Consider the following 23,011-nt stretch of genomic DNA (forward strand, 5'->3'; position numbering starts at 1 on the left):
TGACCACTATGACAATTATAAATAAATGTCCAAGCAGCTGTATTCATAATACATGATGGGGTGCCTAAGTGGCTCAGTTGGTTAAGTGCCCAACTTCAGCTCAGGTCATGATCTCACAGTTCGTGAGTTTGAGCCCTGCATCAGGCTCTGCAGTGACCGTGCATAGCCGGTTCAGGATTCTGTCTCCCTCTCTGCCCCTCCCCCACTTGTGCATGCTTGTGTGTGTGCATGCGCCCTGTCTCTCTCAAAATAAATAAACTTTAATAATAATAATGATATGTGACAACCAAGAGCTAGCAGCTACCCAAATAAATGTCCATCAGTAGGAGAATGGATAAATTGTGATACAAATCTTTTTTCTGATATGTGTTATGGAATATTTGCTCCTACTTTGTGGCATTCCATTTCATTTTTTAAATAGTTTCTTTGAAAGACCAACAGTTTAGGGGTGACTGGATGGCTCGTTCAGTTGAGCGTCCGACTTTGGCTCAGGTCATGATCTTGCGGTCCATGGGTTTGACAGCATTGGGCCCTGTGCTGACAGCTCAGAGTCTGGAGCCTGCTTTGATTCTGTGTCTCCCTCTCTCTCTGTCCCTTCCCCACTCATGCTCTCTCTGTGTCTTAAAAATAAAAACGTTAAAAAAATTCTTTTAAAGACCAAAAGTTTAATTTTAGCAAAATTCAAATATTTGTGGTTTTACCATTTTAAAGTTATTACATGTATTAAATGGTATTCTGATGCTGAGAGAAAGTTGCCAAAACCTCTCTACGATGAAGGAGTCTCTGGGGGGCACTAACAGGAGTAGGAGTGTCTGTCATTTTGCATTTTGGATGGGTTCTAGAGCCCTTTCCTAAAGAGGACCCCTACTCAAGAAGAGCCAGTTTGCAGCAAACAGCATAAAAGTATTTAAGTAAAATATGTAAAGGAGAAATGTGTTTCTTCCAGAACACAGAAAGGCCTAAAAGAAGTTGTGGGTGCTGAGAGAATCCGTAGCTGTTTCTGGACAGCATTATGGGTGGAGCATCCCTCTCAGTATACCAATTAATTTTCAAGACTTTAACCAAGGTGGCAAGACATTACATTTTGTATGAGGCAATGGCCCATTTCATTTTGGTGAGCTCCTTTGTCTGTCTTGAATGAGTATGTCAAATGAATCTCCTCATGGGAAGAAGTCATCAGTGTAATGTCATACTTGTCTTCCTGAAAGAATCAGGAAGTAGTTAAGATCTTGTCCTTAAAGACTGTGAGGACAAGGCTGATGAGGTACCCCATGGTAGTTGGGTAGAAGTGTACCATACTTTGGAGGTGAGATAAACTGCAGTCAAGAGGCTGTTGAAATAGTCACTGAACAAAACATATTCACTAAATCTATAATAGCAAAATATTTACCAATTGCTAATTGGATGAAGTCAGTAACTGCAATAATATTGGCTATGGGGACCTTAATGAGGCCCACAGCATTTAGCTTGAGGTAATCTACCATGAGGCACCATTCATTCATTCATTCATTCAAGAGCAGGCCAAACTGAGCTGACACTAAAAGTAAAGGCAACAAAAACAAAAATAAACAAGTAGGACTACATCAAACTAATCCACTGAATGGGAGAAAATATTTGCAATTCGATATCTGATCCAAAACATTAAAGAACTCAATACAACTCAATAGCAGAAAAACAATGATTAAAAAATGGACAGAGGATCTAAATAGACATTTTTCCAGGAAGACCTGTAGATGGCCAATACGTACATGAAAAGATGCTCAACATCACTCATCATCAGGAAAATGCAAATCAAAACCACAATGAGATATCACCTCACACTTGTTAGAATGAGTAGTATCAAAAAGACAAAGAAATAACACATGTTGGCAAGGATGTGAAGGAAAGGGAACCTTTGTGGGCACTGTTGGCGGGAAGGTAAATTGGTGCAGCCACGATGGAAAACAGAATGGAGATTCCTCAAGAAATTAAAAGTCGAACCACTGTATGATCCAGCAATTCCACTTCTGGGTTATTTATCTGAAGGAAAATGAAAACGCTAACTCAAAAATATATGCACCTCCACATTTACTGCAGTATTATTTACAATAGCCAAGACACGGAAACAACACAAGTGTCCATTGACAGATGAATGGATAAAGAAAATATGATACACACATAGACACACACAAGAAAATATTATTTAGTCACTAAAAAAAGGAAGTCTTGCCATTTATGACATGGACAGACCTTGAGGGCATTATGCTAAGTGAAATAAATCAGAGTAAGGCAAGTACCATATGATCGCATCTATATTGGAAGCTAAAACAGAACAAAACAAAGCTCATAGATACAGAGAACAGATTGGTTGTTGCCAGAGGGGGAGGGTAGGGAGTAGGTGAAATGGCTGAAGAAGATCAAAAGGTACAAACTTCCAGTTATAAAATAAGTCCTGGGGGACTTAGTTAAGCATCTAACTCTTGGTTTTGACTCATGTCATGATCTCCCGGTTCGTGGGTTTGAGCCCTGTGTCAGGTCTGCGCTGACAGCAAGGAGCCTGCTTGGAATTCTCTCTCCCTGTCTCTCTGCCCCTCTTCCCCGCAAAGATAAAGAAATAATCTTAAAAAAATATTTTTCATATAAAGAAAGAAATAAGCCCTGGGATGTAATTTATAGCATGACAACTATAATTAATACTGTATTGCATATTTGAAAGTTACTAAGAGTACATCTTTAAAGTTCTCATCACAAGAAAACAAAATACTGTAACTATATATGGTGACAAACGTTACTAGACTTACCGTGATCATTTCTTAATACAGTTGACTCCTGAACAACATGGGGATTGGGGTGCCAACCCACTCACCCCCACCTTGTGCTCAGTTGAAAACCCACTTATAACTTGACTCCCCAAAAACTTAACTAACTAGAGAACAAATGTTATTAAAATCATAAGGAAAAGAAAATACAGTTATAGGACTGTACTGTATTAAAAAAAAAATCCGTGTATAAGGGGACCCATGCAGTTCCAACCCATCAAATCATTGTGTTGTACACCTGAAACTAATATAATGTCTGTAATTATACCTCAGTTTAAAACTATCCCTCCAGTAGCTTTATGTATCATGCAGAGTAAATGAGCTAGAGTCCTTGCAGTGGCCTCTCAGTCCTTATATGATTTTATCTTCTTACCTCTCTGGCCTCCTCTCCTCTCCCTGCCCCCTTTGCTTGCTTTGCTCCAGCTTCCCTGCTCATCTCACTATTCCTCAAGCATCCTGGACATGCTCCTGCCGCAAGCCCTTTGCAATTTGCTGTTTCCTATCCCAGAGTAATCCCAGAGTGTCATCGTTCACTGTGTGTCAAATCACCACAACACTTAGTGGCGTAAAATAGTTTTTAAAGGATCAGACATCCTTGTGTCCGTTTCTCAAGAGGGATTTATTTACTGTTGCTTCCCCCAAAAGGAGGTAAAAAGAAATTTGAACTGTATGCATGGTCTTGAGCAAAGTTTCTCAAACTATCTGTAGTAAAGAACCAGGTGTAGAATATTTTTCTTTCCATCTGTTGCTGACCCATCTGTAGTCCTATTGTGCCCACACTTCACGTGACCCATCATGGTAGTCTGACAACATCTCACCATCTTATATTGTTTAAAAGAAGAGTTTACTGCTCACATACTTGGTTGTTGCAGCAGCGTCAATTTGCTGTTTCTAATCCGTACCCGAAGTTTCTGGACTTACTTGGTCATGGATTGGTGACAAACTGGTTGCAGGCTGGCACCAGCACGTGGATCACACTTTAGGATTGCTGGTCCAGAGGAGACCTCTTTCTGGGAAGGTAGCTAAATCATAGATGAGGAGACCTTTCTGGGCACGACATGAAGCGATTACTGGTAAAGGGTCACAGCCTTAGAACAACAGTTTGGGATGAGTTACAAGCTTTTCTGTAAAGAAGAGTTTCACTTCCTAAGAGTGAAAAAACATTTGAAGAGATAAGCTTTTAATTTTTTTTTTAATATTTATTTTTGAGAGAGAGAGAGTACAAGCGGGGTAGGGTAGAGAGAAGGAGACACAGAATCCAAAGCAGGCTCCAAGCTGTCAGCACAGAGCCTGATGTGAGGCTCGAACTCAAGAACGATGAGCCGAAGTCAGAAGCTTAACTGACTGAGACACCCAGGCACCCCTGGGTTTTTTCCTTTACATACAATTTATCCACATATATAGTCAAGAGCACGTAAATGCTCAATTTTTAAGTTGGAAAGGAAAACTGTATAGGTGAAAGTCAAATATACATTCTGAAACACAAAGTCAGTATAGAATGTGGATTTGGAAGGTAGATTATTAGATTTGCCATCCATATTACTAGGTATACATTATGAGATCTGATAATATCTGATATTTTAACTGGGTGATGGTATTTACAAGGACATTATTTCTTAGGTAAAATTTCCGAGAATTTATGAATTGAGTTGAATCTACTACAAACTGTTGAATACAAAATTGTAACTTTTCTAGTTATGTAAATAATGGTCATTAGTAGGTCATGTGGATAGAAATATTCATTAGTGAGTTTTACTATTAGATAGAAATGGATCTTTTGTCCTTACAATAGGAAAATATAATAAATAAGCCCATATAAATTTCTTTTAATTTGGCCCTACGTTTCAGTACCAAATAAATTGCACGATACTTGGTAATTAACATTTGATGGTCTGCAGCTGTGAGGGGGAAGGTGCATATGAGTTACTCAAAACATAGAGTGTGCTTTTCCTCTCTAGCTTCCAACTCCTATCCCCCAAGAATAGTAAGGATTTTCAAAGGCATCAAATCTTTGAACATATGTGGCTTTACGACAAAAATCTATCCCAAAGGGATATTATTTGGGAATACAATTTAAATTTTCCTATGAGCTCTTACTTTAGGAGATCTATTTGGGGATCATTACATAAAAATCGCGAATAATTTGAAAACTTACTTTTTATTTTTTATTCAGTATGGAGATTTAGTCCCAGAGTGGGGCTTTCTGATGCAAAATTGGAATGCTGGTGTAGTCACAACAGCTGTCCCCACACCATGTGGTATCTTCCATTACTTTACTGTGGAGATGAATTTTTGGCCCGGTGTCTCAGTAATATTGGACACACATGGTTTTAAGTGGCAAAGCAGTATGCGTATGCATTCATTTGACTTTCACAGCTACAGTTGGCTCCAGATTAGAACAAGGAGAATACATTCACACCACGGCCACCCTCACGGCTGCTGTAGGAGCTGGGTCACAGTAGGCTCAGTTGCTTCTAAAGACACAACTAACTATTGCCGAGGAATTACACATTCACCAAAGTGCCTTACAGCTGTAGGAGAGAGAATAATGAATTGCTAAAAGGATTCTTTCAAAGATTTCAGATTATGGGCCTAGTTATTATCGACCAGTTTTTTTGTATTAATAATGAAAAAAATCACAGCCATGAAATAACCAGGAAACTAAAGGGAAAGACTGTCCTAGCAGTAGATGATTTTTCAGAATACCAGTCCAAATACTTAAAATTTTCCCTTCCCAGGGAAAAAAAAAAGTGGCACTGTTCTTTTAGACTCATCTTATTAACAAAGAATTAAAATCTGATTGATTTTTAATGCCCATTGTCCATATATGCAGCATATTTGGAAAGCCAATCTACTAAAAATTGAAATTATTTTAAAGAATTACTTTATTAATGTTTCGGCTTTTTAGAAAGAAAAGTATTTCCTTGAAAATCCAGTTATGTCCCTCTAATATCTGAGTATGAATTTTTCCCCTAAATAAAGGGAAAAACAAGCAAGAAGAAAAAAGCTTCAGTGTAAATTTCCAAATTATCTGATAAGGAGCATTAGATTTCTGATATTCATTAAATATCAAAGAAATTCTGACCATACCCTATGTGGGCTACCTTTTTATAGAAGTGAATTTATGCCTGTATCGTACGGATTGTACTGATGAATATGTTTGAGGCTTTCAGCTTTTAGTGGATACAAAATAGAATGATTGATAAAATCCTCCCTACTATTGGCTATTATTTCCTGACTCTTAAGTGGCAGGTTGTATTTATGCCAATTTATCTGCTTCAGGGAACATTCTTGATAGCAGAACAAAGTGAATAAAAGTAGTTTGCTTTGCAAATGAATGCAAATGGGAGAGCCTTTCGGAAAGCCCTTTAACAGGGGCAGTGCGCTTTGATTACGAGTGAAGCTGCCGTTTGGACATGGTGAAAAGAGCACGCTTGAACCATTGATTGGGGGAGACAGTAAAAAGTCAGGAAGGGCCCCGTTAAGCTTGCAGTGAGGCAGGCGGATGTCAGTGCGGTTAGAGCACAGTGGGAGAATGACAGCGAGGATTAGTGTCAGGGAGAAGCTTTGCTGTAGCTGTGGAGATCGTCCCTGGGGTCACTCACCTCTGACTGTTGTTCTGTGCTGACGGTTCTGTAATGCAAACGGCCTGATGTATGCTGTTCATTATCGGAAATGGTGATTAGAAAAGGTATTTGTCTCCAAGGTTCCCTTCTTTCTTGTTTCTTTCTTTTTAATTAAGGAAAATAAGGTGGGCTTCCTCCATTTCTCTGCTGACTCCTAGAGTATTGTTTAATACCAGAGTGGCTGCAGCCTCTGGGAGGGAGTAGTTTCGTGCTAAAATCTCATGTAAAATAACTGTAACGTGGTTATTTGTTACTCAGTGATAGGTTCTTTTGCTTTGCTCAGCTTTAGGTTTGACCAAGTAGTAGTGCTGATAAAATGCAGAGAATATGCTTGCTCTTAGAATTTTTGCTTTTGGAAAAAAGATTTTATAATCTTTTGGTTATTTTGTAACTCGCTTTAACAGATCAACTTTTAGAAGCTATTTACCTTCTCAGAAATGAAGTGTTGCTTTGCTTGGACTTGAAATGGTTTAAGTCTTGGTTGTAGGCATGTCTCATTTTATTTCTGTTCCAAGTTTATTAAAACGCTAGCGTTTGAGAAGCTAAACTTTTTGGAAATGCACGATGTTTAGAATGAAATAGTGTTACACAGAATGAACAAAAACTATCTTTGTCTCAGTTCTGATTCTAAATCAGCACATTTGCTTGTTCACCTTTTCATCTTCGCTTATAAGGTGTTTTGTTTTCTTCAAAGTATAATTTTTCTTAAAACTTGAAGACCTTTTATAGTGACCTTACATGAGGCATCTGTGAGAGCAGCAGTGACACACAATGCATTTCATAGTCTTTGAGAGTCGTTCCTACTTTAATGCAAAACTGCTGTTTTTAGTGTCTTCAAAAGCCTGACTTCACAATATTTCTGCTTTCTTATTTCGTATACATAGGAAAATTTAAAAGGCTGCTGGAGCTTTGCATTCTAATGTTAAATATGCAACTCAAAGCTTTATCTAAACTACTGGACACGTGTTAATACTGTTTTTGTAGAAAACAAATTGCCAGTGGTTTGTTTTACAGGCTTATTAAATGTTTTGGCAAACGTTCTCTAAATTATCTTTTTCTATAATGTTTTGCAGGCACCTGAATGGACAGAAGAGGACCTCAGCCAGCTGACAAGAAGTATGGTTAAGTTCCCAGGAGGGACCCCAGGTCGATGGGAAAAGATTGCCCACGAATTGGGTCGATCGGTGACAGATGTGAGTTCACTCAGATTTGCATTGTATGGAGAGTGACAAACCAGAACAAGCCAACTATGTAGAAGACAGACATAGATGCATCCGACATTCTCTTTGGAGAAAGGCTACAATCCTTTTAGGACCTGGAAGTGAACCATTAACGAAATAAGCAAGAAGCAGATGTCAGCCAGTCCCCTGGTCCACAATTAACAGCTGTGTGAGGAATTCTAGTGTTTAGAGACTTAAGCTACAGTAACCTAACCACAGAAAACAATGCTGGTTTTTGTGTTTAAAGTGACCCCTTTAGCTGTGGAAAAGATAGTTCTCAGACTGATCAGAATTAGAGAAGTTAAATTTCAGCTGGATCTTTTTAACATTGAAGAACAGATTGCTATAGGTATTTAATCAGGTGGTTTGCATTAATTTAATCATCAATATTCTTATGTTTGCCTTTTTATTTCAAGGATGGTACCTACTATCCATTTTGACAAGTTGCTTAACCACAACAAAATTATATATATGAACAAATATATAATATAATATATATAACATATAATATGCATATGTGTGTGAATGAATCTATAGGTGAATGACTGCCTATACCCAACATTTAAAAGACTAAGTATTTGCCTGGAAGGTTTGAATTTAACACTTTGGATGCTTTTTATTCAGTAAACTTAGGGCAGAGAATCTTCTAAAAGCAACTACCACAGTCCCTGACATGTACTAAATAGAAATTCAGAAAAATTTTTATTTTTACCAATATGAGCCTTATTTTCATAAATGACAGTAAATATTCTTTACCATATAAATCAGTAATTTATCAAGTTTACTTTAAATAAACCCTATACACCTAAAATATTTCAGGGGTTACTGAAAGCAAAGTTCAAGTGCCCTTTTCAATTCTGTTAGTATACCTTTGAGTCTTTTGATAGTGAACAGTTTTAAAACCCTGCAAAATGATTAACACAACTACCCCCCCCCAAAAAAAAACCCAGCTTGTTACATAAATGCTGAAAGTTATTTTTCATAGTGAGCTTCCACTATTTAATTTATAAACAAACTTACAAAACATTACCGTCAATCTTTTTATTTATTTATTTATTTATTACCCTTTGGATAGGAGCTGCTTTGAGAATTTTAAATTATAGATATGAATTTTTTACTACCATGTAGGTCTTTTAAAAATCACATTTAAAAGACTGAATTTTTATGTGATGTTTTGCATTATTTTGGTTTCAAAGTCTCATCATGTGAAAAAATAGCTCTAGTATCTTGTAACAATTTTTTTTTTTTCTTGGTGTTACATGAGGAGACCCATTATCTTAGGTAACTGGAGAAGAACCTTAAGGATACCTTTTCTTCTGCTAAGAATGCTAGTGGGCTATGCATTTTATTACCTTGTTTCTAGGTTGCTTGTAAAAGATAAATTAATAATGCCTTATCAGTAAATATCTGACCAAATTAAAGATATTCCATAGTTATTGGGGTTTCAAATACTATGACCCTGTAATTATACAACTACTGTTAATATAATGATTAATAAAAATTACTGAAATAATTTTTAGAAAGTTATAAAACAAACTGGTTTAAAAGGGCCCTAAACTTTTAGTTTTAATGGGAAAGAATGTTTCATTAATTTAGTGTCTCCTTTGAAGGCAGCACTGCCTTTAAATAAGATTTCTGGGAGACCTCATAGTTAAAAATGCCCAAGAAAGGCAATTGAATAGAGCGATATTTTAAGTTGTTGTCATTAAAATCTGGCTAAATTTGTATATGTGTTTTTAAAAAGAGAGATGAAGGTTTAAATGCTAAGAACAGACATGATGTAACCAACACAGCCTTGAGAATGGCTAATTAGTATCAGAAATCTAGAAAATCTATACATAACCTAGTAGTCTTAGTGCAGTGTTAGTATAGGCAAAGACATCTTTTCGAACTTTTGTAAATTCATCCCATATGTTTCCATTGTTTTTCTTCTAGACTTACCCAGGGGAGACTGAATCCATGTCTGCAATAGATATTTTTCCTTTTACCATAGAAGTAGCAAACATGACTTTTGGGAATTTTTTTTCCCTCCAAGTATTCTATTTGCATAATACCAAAAGTACCTTGAAAATAAATATTTTAGTAAACCCAAACTTTTTTGGCACCAAAAAATGCCCTTGTAACCAACTTTTCTTCTAGTACAGCATGTACATTTTTTTTCATTCTGTGAGTATTTTCATTCTGTGTCATTTTCATAGCTGGACTACACATTTCACATCATAACCGCCCCGCTTCAACACACACAAATCTCTCTCTAAAAGAGAGCAGGTGTCAGAAGACAGATAACTCATTTTAGTGAACACACAGTGAATTACATTGAAGCAGCTAAAGCAGGTTGAGCTAATACAGTTCCTTCAGTACAATGTCAAGTGAAAGTTGACCATACTTGAGAAGATCACTTATAGTTCTTTTTGGCTTATGGCGTTAATTAGATTTGTTTTCATTAAGTATTTAATTATGGGGACAACCCCAAGTTCAATTTGCTGTCATCAGAACCTCTTCTTACTGACCTAGTCACCTGTGCCAACTCTCCCTGGTCTGCACATCTGTTCCTTGACCCGTTTTTATTTTTTTGTTTTGCTAACTTTGTAGCTTCGGGTTTAGTTCTCTTTCCTTCAAGAGACAATTGACCTTTTTTCAGGGAGGGGCAAGAGTGTACTCTTGGTGGGATCTATATATTCTTTATTGGGATTGACAGATTACAATGAAAAACCCATTTGATTCTTCAATTTAAAAAGGAGTTTTCAGTGTATTAATTGTCACAGTCAACAAGTTGCTAAATTCTACTCTGGATAAACACAAGCAATGTGATTGCCTTTGTAAAAAATTAATGCAAAGTGTATTTTAACTCAGATATATCAAAAGTATAAGACTTCCTTTATTACAGATTAAGTAATTTAAACGTGAATGTATGCCTTTCAGCAGATAATTTTGATAATGACAGAGGATACTCAAATTGTAAAAACAACAAAGAAAACAAAAACTGGCACGTAAAACCAACCTTAATGTGATTATTAACTGCAGGCTTTCTAAATTAAGGTCAGGGAGCCTCAGATTTCTTGCTTGTGAAGTAATATCATTCTCTTGCCTGAAAGGATGTAAACTGATTCTGCCTCTCTGTGGCCACTAATCTCTTGCATTCTGGTTGTGATAACAGACTGATTGGAGATTTTCTGCCTGCTTGGAAAAGACCCAGGTAGGCAGCCAAACAAAAAACAGGTGAATAGATTTAGACAGACTTTTATAATTAGCTTAGTGCCACAGTGAGAGGTAAGAGGTGTGTAGTTAGATAAGCATCCCCATGTGCACGTGAAAAAAAAAGAGGAGGGAAAAATCATAAAATTCCCAAGTGTGTTTATATAGCTACAGCTAGAGAGGGGATACTCTTGGGATTTGTATGTAATGGCAGTTGTTCTAAAAATATGTAAGTGGAATTTTATTCAATAGAAAATAAACTTTACAGTTTATCAGTGAATTAAATATATACTACATAGTAATTACGTATTTAATATATATAGTAATTATTTTGGCAAGTATATTACTGCCATTACTTTTCGAGTTAGGCTAGACTTACATGAGTTGTAAAGATCACAAGGACTGCTTCCCTGCCCTCTTCTATCCAAGTACTAACCAGGCCCGACCCTGCCCTCTGAACCAGGCTTCCTGCCCTAGCACACTTCTCTTGGTTTGGGCCTGACCTCATCGTCTGGTCCCTCTCCCCCCTCACCTTCCCAACCTCAAGACCTTTAAAGGCATTTGAATCTTAGAAAGGAATAGGGCCTTTATCCCTTTCTTCTGCTACATGAGTCACTAGCTAACTTAATAACCAATTTTCAAACTAATATTAATAGACGATAATTTAATGTGTTACCAAACACACACACGTATTTTAATAGGAGACTTCAGGTTCTTATCCCAAATATATGAATGATTGGAATAAGAGTTTCAGGCAACTTGATTGCCTGTTTAAAGGAAAGACAAGACAGTAATAGGACCTTTTGGGGTCCCATCAGACAAAATTACGTAATTAGTTGCTTAATCTGTCTACTGACCTGGTTAGACTTTTTCTATAATATGGCTTCTGGGCCAAAGGTGTGTAAATGTGCATTCCACGTCACCATTTCTGTCTCAACATTGAGTAACGTCACACACAGAACAGGATGGCTAAACTATACATTCACTACATGAGCATAACATTGCAAAAATCAGTTAAGAGATCAAACCAACATTTTTAACTGTCTTAACTGATAATATTGGTTATTCCTTCATTCATCTTTATGCTCTTTTATATTTTTAAAACATTTAAACACTCCTTATTTTACTTGACCTTCACAACAGCATGGGGAGAGAGAGAGGCAGCCATTATTCATCTCCATTTTACAGTTGTGTAAACTGCTGCTGAGACCTTTGTTCTAGGTGACACAACTACTAGAGAGTTGAGGCAACACTAGATAGTTTGGTTCTTCATCTCATATGTTCCTGTCACCACTTAATGTTGTTTATTGCTGTGTGTATGAAAAATACTTTATTTTTATTTTAGAGAGCACACGGGCAGGGGAGAGGGGCAGAGGGAGAGAGAGAATCCCAAGCAGGCTCCATGCTGAGTGCAGAGCCTGATGTAGGGCTTGATTTCATGACCCTGGGATCATGACCTGAGCCAAAATCAACAGTCGGATGCTGAACCAATGAGCCACCCGGACGCCCCTGAGGAACACTTTAAATATGTCTGGAGACTTTTACCATTAGACCTTTTTTGGTAAAACTCTATGTTCGTATAAAAAATAAACTTTTAAAAGTACACTTAGGTAGGGACGCCAAGATGGTGGGATCGAGCCCCACGTGGGGCTCTGAGCTGAGAGTGTGGAGCCTGCTTGGGATTCTCACTCTCTCTGCCCCTCCCCCACTCGTGCTCACGCACTCTCAAACTTTAAAAAATAAATATACAGTCAAAAAAAATTTATCTCATCAGCCATAATAAAAATTATTTCTATAAACATTTGTCATATATAATTCTAGACTTTAGTCTTCCTCTAGGCATGAGTATATATAATTTTAACACTATTAATCAGTATCCTGTCCTTTTCACTTCACTATGAAACATGAGCTACCTTTCATGACACTTCATTTTTCTAAACACAGAATGCTTTGTTGTTTTGATATAATTAAGTAGTATCATACTGATTGTCGTTTAAATTGCTTCCTTTTTTGCTGTTTTACGGGATTGTCTTTTTTTTTTTTTTCATTCTACTTTCCACTTACTTGTGTTTTTGTAGCTTGTATTCCTAGAAGTAGAGCTGCTTGGTTCAAGGCTATGGATGTTTTGGGGCACCTGGGTGGCTCAGTTGGTTGAGCATCTGACTCTTGATTTTGGCTCACATCATGATCTCATGGTTCATGAGTTTGAGTCCTGTGTCAGGCTCTGCAGTGACAGCACGGAGCCTGCTTGGGATTCTCTCTCTCTCTCTCTCTCTCTCTCTCTCTCTCTCTGCCCCTCCCCCACTCACACACACACACACACTCTCTCTCTCTCTCTCTAAATAAGTAAACTTAAAAATATATATATATATGGATGTTTTTAGGACTTTTGATGGCTTTAAAATTGGGCTCCAGAGAGGTTATAACAATACACAATGCCAATGGTAGTATATGAGAGAGATCACTTCCTCGTAATCTTACCAACACTGAATGTTATTTTTTTTTAAGTTTATTCTTTTTTTTTTATTTTTTTTCAACGTTTATTTATTTTTGGGACAGAGAGAGACAGAGCATGAATGGGGGAGGGGCAGAGAGAGAGGGAGACACAGAATCGGAAACAGGCTCCAGGCTCTGAGCCATCAGCCCAGAACCTGACGCGGGGCTCGAACCCATGGACCGCGAGATCGTGACCTGGCTGAAGTCGGACGCTTAACCGACTGCCCCACCCAGGCGCCCCTTAAGTTTACTTATTCTTAGAGAGAGGGAGGGAGAGAATCCCAAGCAGGCTCCGCACTGCCAGTGCAGAGCCCAACACTGGGCTCGAACTCACGAACGCGAGACTTTGACTTGAGCGGAAATTAAGGCAGAAGCTTAAACAACTGAGCCACCCAGGTGCCCCAGATGTTGTTATTTGTTTTTTATCATTGCTTGCCAAATAAGTGAAAAGTGCTACAGCACTGATTTTTGTGTATTGCCTCCTTACATAGTGGTCTTATTTCAAATAGAGTTTGTGTTAATTCGTTAGAATTTTAGGATAGACAGTCCTATCATCTGCATATACTTTGGCATTTTTTTATCTTATTTCTTATTTGACTGTATTACGTAGCTATTCCAGAGAAATATATTACAGTAATAGTGATTAGTGCAGACTTCTTGTTCAACGTTATAGTAAAAAAACCTAATGTTTGGCCATTAATTTTAATATTAGTCATTGATATAAGAGATATATTATTACACTGAGGAAATTTTATTCAGTTTTTCTAATTCTAATTCATTACAATTGTGCTCGGGAGTAGATACGAAATTCTAACAATACTTTTTTGACATAAATTGACATGATCATACAATTCTTCTCGTATGATCTAATGAGGATCTTTGTATTTCCAAGATAGACTTTACTTGGTCATATAATACTCTCCTTTAATAAAACCTGGATTTGATTAGTTAATAATTTAAGATTCTTGCATATATGTATATGTTTTGTTAATTGGATATCTTTAGATAGGGTTATACCAACCTTCTAGAATTAATTATACTAGCCTTCTAACATCTGGAGGGTCAAGAAAGTATTGAATTCATAAAACAGGAGGAAGGAAAGGATGTTGTGGGGGAAAAAAATCAGGACAAAATAAGTATCCAAATAAATGAAGTAGAATGGTTGAAGGTTATCAAGAAAATCTACTGTGAAGCAGAACTTAAAAAATGTTAAACTATTATAGAAAAGATAAGAACTACAGGGAATCAGTCCAAGAGGTCCAAACCTGATTAAAAGGAGTTCCAGTGAGAGAGAGAGAGAGACATGAGAGATGCATGAACATTATTCAGTAAACAGAAATGAAGTTTCCAGAGAGAGTAGTTTGTAAGAGCTGTCCAAAGTCAAGTTGGATACGTGGAAAAGCTCCTGGGAAATTCTATGAACGCTGAGATTACACAGAAGATCTTTAAAGCTTTTAGGGAGAAGAAACATCCAAATAAGGCCAACCAGAGTGACATCAAATTGCTTTGCAACTCTAGGTTTTGGGACACAAGGGAACAATGCCTTCACTGTTCTGAGGAGAAATAGCTCTGAATCTAGAACAGACCAAATATGATAGTTAAATACATAAGGCAAGGAGTATCTAAGGATTATTCCTTCTTAGAAAGTTCCCTGCGATTGTACTCTAGCAAAAACAAAACAAAAACAAAAAGGCTGAATAAATTTTAAAGAGAAAGACATGGAATCCAAGGATCCAACCCAATGAACAGGAATCCCAAGACCCCACAGTGATATAATAGACCCAAAGCGCAATACAGTAAAACCTTGGTTTATGAGCATAATTCATTCCAGAAACATTCTTGTAATCCAAAGCACTTGGATATCAAAGTGAATTTCTCCATAAGAAATGATGGAAACTCAGATGATTCGTTCCACAACCCAAAAATGTTCTTATAAAAATGATAACAATACTGTAACATAATACAAAATAATAAAAAAAAATACAACATATAAGGAAAAATAAGCAAATTAACCTGCAAAACCTTTGTGACTAGTGTGAGGGAGACAAGAGAGAGGAGGGTTATCGTGTGGGACGACTTTCACTATCACTAATGGAATCACTGCTATCTGTTAGCTCAATGGAATCTTTTTCTTTTCATGAAACTGTAATAAGGAACCTATCCAATGACACTTGTTTTTGCCTCCTTTTGAGAATTTTGCAGAAATGTGACCTAGCACTGTCATTAAACAGATTCATGGCTCGTACTGCTACAGCCTTATTCGGATGGTGCTTTTCTACAGAAGTTTGCTCTGTTTCCTACATTTTACACATCTCCCTAATCTCATTTGAAGCAAGGGATTCCTCTACCTGTTTCTCCTCCTCCTCTGCAGACCAGATGCAGATGTAGACTTCTCATAGAATCTTGCAGTTTCGGCCACTTGAATCTCTCAGTCATACTTCTTGGTGATTACCATCTTAACTTTCACTGTAATCATCTCCTTCTTCTTACTCACTTTCTTTTCAACCTTTTTCTGCATGAGGGCTGTTGTATATGCTCATGTGGATGTTGACTACAGTGCCATATTAATAAACTTGCAATATACTGTATTTAATGTAACTGACAATAAGGCAACAGAGGAAAGGGTCTATATCTGCAGGCAGCCTGACCTAGAATGAAGCAAAGCATTCCTAAGCTTACTCTTGTGGGGAAGAGCAAAGGACTGTCCATAGGTGCTTTGAAGTGCCAAAAAATATACTAGTGTGGGCACCTTCCGATGTTCTGAAAAATCACTAATTTCTGCCAAACACCACGGCCTGAGACCGAGCATCCGAGCATGGGAGATGAACACCCACAATGCCAAGTGAGAGAGAGAGAAGAACCATTAGCTCAGTTGTGATCATGTGGTGTTCGGCATACGTACTACTCGTATTGCAAGATATCGCTCGTTTATCAAGTTAAAATTTATTAGAAAGGTTTGCTCATCTTGGGGAACACTTGCAGAACAGGTTACTCGCAATCCAAGGTTTTACTGTATGTTCACGTTGAAGTAGGAGAATGAAGGATTGTTTGACAGCAACCCTTAAAGAAAGGGAAATTTTATAGACTAGAAAGTATGGCTGAAAACTTGGAAAAACTTTTATATATGGAAAAAGGCAACCAGAAACTCCACAGACAACAGAAAACCATACAAAAAAGGCAAAGTCTAAATTTAAGTATATTAGAAAGTAGAGTAATACAGCCAAATAATTTGATATTGTGACCATTCTCCTTTGAGTAGCACAAGAAGCGTGTTCACAGCACAGTACTTGTCTCTACAGTGAGTAATATGTACCAGATCATAATTTATAATATCTTACAAAATGGCTTTTCATATTTGAAACATTTTATGTGTTTTACAGATGGTTTTCCAATTTTTAAAATCAACAAGTTGCAGAAGACGATGGCAAGCTGCCCAGCAACAATTTGTCCAAGTCCCCCAAACCTCTGCTCTAAGTTACTAATTTCTTTTCAGAGGAACATAATTGAAATGATGTGTGTTCATAGGAGCTCTTATTCACTTTTCCCTTCTACTGCGCTGAAATACAAAATTTGCCTGCAGCCAAGCTGCAACCTTGCAGGCAAAGACAACAGCCCCAAAGATGGTGGCAAAGCACAGTGGAAAGAACCTGGGGATGGAGTAAAAGGAAAATTGTAGATAGTGACAAGATAAATATATATATATATACAACAGATTAAGAGGTTAGAGACCAAAGGGAATTGCAATTAAAAGTGGGGTTCTGAGGAAGGTCTCTCAAATAGGTAATATAGGAGCAGGGACACAAAGCAAGTAAAGGAGCAAGGTTGTCTGAGAAAAAGTGTTCCAGGTAGAGGGTAAGGCACTTACAAAAGCTTTAAGACCAAGGACCTCCGTGGGGTGTGCAGAGTCCAGCATAGAGGCCAATATGGCTGACAGAGTGAGTAGACAGGATTACAGAAGATGAGGACAAGAGGCAGTGGAGGGCCAGATGATATAGGACCTTGCTGGCCAGGATAAAGATCCTGGATTTTACTCTGAGTGAGATGGTTGCAGCACTGGAAGATTTTGAGTAAAGGAGTGCAAGATCTAAACAGGTCATTCTGACTACTTTGTGGAGAAGACACCGTAGCAGGGAAAGTGTGTGAAGGCAGGCCAAGTAAAAGGCTATTTCAGTTGTTCTTGCAAAAGATAATGGTAGTTTGGTCCAAGGGTTATTGGGAGAGGTGGGAAAAAGAAGTTTAACTCAAAGCATACACACGTGCACACACACGCACACACTGTAATCTTCAGAAGAACTGTGAACATAAATTATTGCCTCAGGATGTAGGGTACATTGCTTTTCATCGTAAGCCCTTGTTGGTTACTGCTTTTCTTTTTTAAGCTATGAACATGTATTACCTTGATTTTTAAAACTATTTTTAAAAATCTAAGGAAACAGAATATGTTACCTTTAATGTTTTTCTGTATCAGTGTATATATACCTACCTGACTCTTCATTTTTTTTAATTATAAAGGCTTTATTGATTTACAGAAATAGGAAAAACAATCCTAAAATTTGTATGGAACTACAAAGAACACCAAGTAGCCAACACGATCTTGAGAAAGAAGAACAAAGCTAGAGGCATCAGACTTCCTGATTTCAAAATATATTACAAAGCTACAGTAATTAAAACAGTGTGGTACTCACATAAAAATGATGAGCAGACAATGGAACAGAATAGAGAGCCCAGAAATAAATACACATATATACAGCTAACTGATCTTCAAAAAGGATACCAACTGTACACAACGAGGAAAGAGTAGCCTCTTCAGCAATGATGTTAGGAATCTGCATGATAACCACATGCAGAAAAATGAAACTGGACTCTTACACCATGTAAAAAGTCAACTCAAAATGGGTTAAAAGTCAAACATAAGACCTAAAACTAAAACTCTTAGAATAGGGGAAAGCATCATGACATTGGTCTTGGCATTGATTTCATTGATATAATACCAAAAGCACAGGCAACAAGAACTAAAATAAGTGGGACCATATCAAACTAAGAAGCTCTGCACAGCAAAGAAAACAATTCAAAGAGTGAAGGATAACCTACAGACTAAGGGAAAATATTTGCAAACTTTATATCTGATAAAAAATTAATCTCTAAAATATATAAGGCTTTCCAACAACTCAATAACCAAAACATCTACATTACTTATAAAGCTAATCAGGAAGTTAGCACAACACACTCTTTTTTAAATGGTTTAGATGGGCACTTTTATTATTTCTTATATTTTTCTGTCCAGAGAAAACATAGAAAAATTTAGACATTGGAGAAATAATAAGAATGAAAAGTGGCGCCTGGGTGGCTCAGTTGGTTAAGTATCTGACTTCAGCTCAGGTCATTATCTCATAGTTTGTAAGTTTGAGCCCCATATCAGGCTCCGTGCTGACAGCTCAGAGTCTGGAGCCTGCTTCACATTCTGTGTCATCTTCTCTCTCTGCCCCTCCCCTGCTCTCGTGCTCTCTTTTTCTCTCTTTCTCCCAGACAGAGACCCCGCAAAAAAGGAGAATTGCAGGCCAATATCCCTGATGAACATGGATGCAAAAATTCTCAACAAGATACCAGCAAATTGAATTCAACAGCATATAAAAAGAATTATTCACCATGACCAAGTGGGATTCATTCCTGGGCTGCAGGGCTAGTTCAATATTTGCAAATCAATGTGATACATCACATTGATAAAGGATAAGAACCATATGATCCTGTCAATAGATGCAGAAAAAGCATTTGACAAAACACAACATCCTTTCTTAATAAAAACCCTCAAGAAAGTCGGGATAGAAGGAACATACCTAAGCATCATAAAAGCCATATGTGAAAAGCCCACAGCTCATATCATCCTCAATGGGTAAAAACTGAGAGCTTTCCCCCTGAAATCAGGAACACGACATGGATGTCCACTCTCACCACTGTTGTTTAACATAGTGTTGGAAGTCCTAGCCTCAGCAATCAGACAACAAAGTGAAATAAAAGGCATCCAGATCGGCAAAGAAGTCGTCAACCTTTCACTTTTCACAGATGACATGATACTCTACATGGAAAACGCAAAAGACTCCACCAAAAACCTGCTAGAACTGATACATGAGTTCAGCAAAGTCACAGGATATAAAATCAATGTACAGAGTCAGTTGCATTTCTATACACCAATAATGAAGCAACAGAAGGAGAAATCAAGAACTCGATCCCATTTACAATTGCACCAAGAACCATAAAATACCTAGGAATAAACCTAACCAAAGATGTAAAAGATCTGTATGCTGAAAACTAATGAAGGACATTGAAGAAGACACAAAGAAATGGAAAAACATTCTATATTCATGGATTGGAAGAGTAAGTGTTGTAAAGTGTCAATACTACCCAAAGCTATCTATACATTCAATGCAATCCCAATCAAAATTGCACCAGCATTCTTCTCAAAGCTAGAACAAAAAAATCCTAAGATCTGCATGGAACCACAAAAGACCCTAAATAGCCAAAGTAATGCTGAAAAAGCAAAACAAAGCAGGAGCCATCACAATCCCAGACTTTAGCCTCTACTACAAAACTGTGATCATCAAGACAGTATGGTATGGCTCAAAAAACAGACACATAGACCAATGGAATAGAATAGAGAACCCAGAATTGGACCCACAAATGTATGGCCAACTAATCTTTGACAAAGCAGGAAAGAGTATCCAATGGAAAAAAGACAGTCTCTTTAGCAAATGTGCTGGGAGAACTAGACAGCAACATGAAGAAGAATGAAACCGGACCACTTTCTTACCATACACAAAAATAAACTCAAAATGGACACAAGACCTAAATGTGAAATAGGAAACCATCAAAACCCTGGAGGAGAAAATAGGCAACAACTTCTTTGAACTCAGCCACAGCAACTTCTTGCTGGACATGTCTCCAAAGACAAGGGAATTAAAAGCAAAAATGAACTATTAGGACCTCATCAAGATAAAAAGCTTCTGCACTGCAAAGGAAACAATCAACAAAACTAAAAGGCAACCAACAGAATGGGAAAAGATATTTGCAAATGACATATCGGATAAAGGATTAGTATCCAAAATCTATAAGGAAACTTACCAAACTCAACACCTGAAAAACAATCCAGTTTTTCGGATTGAAAATGGAAAGAAATGGGCAGAAGACATGAACAGACACTTTTCCAAAGAAGACATCCAGATGGCCAACAGACACATGAAAAGATGCTTAGCATCACTCATCATCAGGGAAATACAAATCAAAACCACACTGAGATACTATCTTACACTAGTCAGAGTGGCTAAAATTAACAATTCAGGAAACAACAGATGCTGGCAAGAATGTGGAGAAATGGGAACCCTCCACTGTTGGTGGGAATGCAAACTGGTGCAGCCACTCTGGAAAACAGTGTGGAGGTTCCTCAAAAAATTAAAAATAGAACTACCCTATGACCCAGCAATAGCACTACTAGGAATTTATCCAAAGGATACAGGAGTGCTGATTCATAGGGGCATGTGTACCCCAATGTTTACAGCAGCACTTTCAACATTAACCAAATTATGGAAAGAACCTAAATGTCCATCAACTGATGAATGGATTAAGAAGATGTGGTGTGTATACATATATATGTGCGTATATATATTTGAATGTATATGTATATATATGTATATATGTACATCTATATGAATATGAATATATTGAATATATATGTGTATATGAATACTACTTGGCAATGAGAAAGGATGAAATCCTGCCATTTTCAGCAACGTGGATGGAACTGGAGGGTATTATGCTAAGTGAAATAAGTCAGTCAGAGAAAGACAGATACATGTTTTCACTAGTATGTGGAACTTGAGAAACTTAACAGAAGAACATGGGGGAAGGGAAGGGGAAAAAAATAGTTACAAACAGAGAGGGAGGGAGGCAAACCATAAGAGACTCTTAAATACAGGGACCAAACTGAGGGTGGATGGGTGGGGGGAGCAGGGTAGAGGGGAAAATGGGAGATGCGCATTGAAGAGGGCATGTGTTGGAATGAGCACTGGGTGTTGTGTGTAAGTGATGAGTCAGGGGAATCTGCCCTCAAAACCAAGAGCACACTGTATACACTGTATGTTAGCCAACTTGACAATAAATTAGATTTAAAAAATAAACATTAAAAAATAAATAAAGATAAAAGAAAAGAATGAACACTGTTTTCTACCAGTGGGAAACATTCTCAGGTAGTTTATTTAATGTTCAGATAACAGTGCCCTCTGTACTTGAAAGGTACAGTAGTTCTCAGTTATAATGAGTGCTCAGTTCATATAGAGAGTTGGCCAAAATTAAATACAACTGAATGAAAATATGAACTTCAGTTACACAATTTTTAATATTAGAGTAATACTTAAAATGTCATCAAATCAGCCAGAATTTGAAAAATAGGATTTGAGATTATCACTAGTAGTCATCATTTATTTTCTGAGTTATCTGAAGATGCCAGGAATTGAGGATACACTTTATATAGCTCAGAAAATTGGAAAATTCTTCTGTATATTGAGAGTTACATGGTGGCATATTTATACTCCTCTGATCCTAATTGTACCTTATAGAATATAATTTTCATTTTACTATTTTAATTTTCCTTTACTTTCATCAGTGTTTTTACTAGAAGGAATAAAACCTATTTTGGATGTTTTTCATCCATCCCAACCTATGCCATATGTCCCAGATTTGATTGTAGAGCCCCTATTTCATACGAATTTTAAAGATAAATTTAGCTATAGCTATATTAAGAAGAAGGATTATAAAATGTTTCCTACTTGGAATCAGAACATGGGAAAACAAATTTTCCTACAATTCTACAATCCATATAACTATTAAAACACATGTATAATTTTTTTAATGTTTGTTTATTTTTGAGAGAGAGCACGAGACTACATCTTCTACAATTGCACATGATATAAAAGCAGAATGAGTAACTGAAATTTTCATTATGGAAATCACCAGAGAGATCTGGTGATGACCATGTCACCTCCAATGTCATCTCTGCAGATGACATGATATTATATATAGAAGACCCTGAGGACTCCACCAAAAAATGGTTAGAACCAGTCAACTATTTCAGTAAATTTTCACGATACAAAATCAGTACACAAAAATCAGTTGTGTATCTGTATATGAACAACATACTATCAGAAAGAGAACTTAAAACAATTCCATCTACAATAGCATCAAAAAAGTAAAATACTAGGAATAAATTTAACAAAGGAGACAAAAGACCTGCATACTGAAAACTACAAGACATTGATGAAAGAAATCAAAGAGGACACAAATAAATGGAGATATATTCTGTACTCATGAATTGGAAGAAATAATATTGTTAAAATGCCCATACTACCCAAAGCAATCTACAGATCCAATATACTCCCTATCAAAATTCCACTGGCATTCTTCACAGAAATAGAACAAACAATCCTAAAATCAGTATGGAACCCCAAAAGACCACCAGTAGCCAAAATAATTTTGAGAAGAACAAAGCTGGAGGCATCACACTTTCAGTTTTAAACTATATTACAAAGCTGTAGTAATCAAAACAATATGGTACTAGCATAAAAACAGACGAACTGATTAACGGAACAGGGTAGAGGCTACAAATAAACCCACACATATATGGTCAACT

General features: G+C 37.1%; 1 protein-coding gene across 1 annotated transcript in view; it reads left to right on the forward strand.

The window, feature by feature from the left end:
* The window catches only part of DNAJC1 (DnaJ heat shock protein family (Hsp40) member C1), a 225,763-nt gene that overhangs the window by 189,202 nt on the left and 13,550 nt on the right, over positions 1-23,011 (forward strand). The window contains exon 9 of the mRNA XM_040451250.1: positions 7,498-7,617. Within this exon, the coding sequence (XP_040307184.1) occupies positions 7,498-7,617 (120 nt within the window). The remainder of the gene's footprint in view (positions 1-7,497; positions 7,618-23,011) is intronic.

Source organism: Herpailurus yagouaroundi, unplaced genomic scaffold, assembly GCF_014898765.1.
Source record: "Herpailurus yagouaroundi ecotype Mexico unplaced genomic scaffold, PumYag 203, whole genome shotgun sequence".
NCBI lineage: Eukaryota > Metazoa > Chordata > Mammalia > Carnivora > Felidae > Herpailurus > Herpailurus yagouaroundi.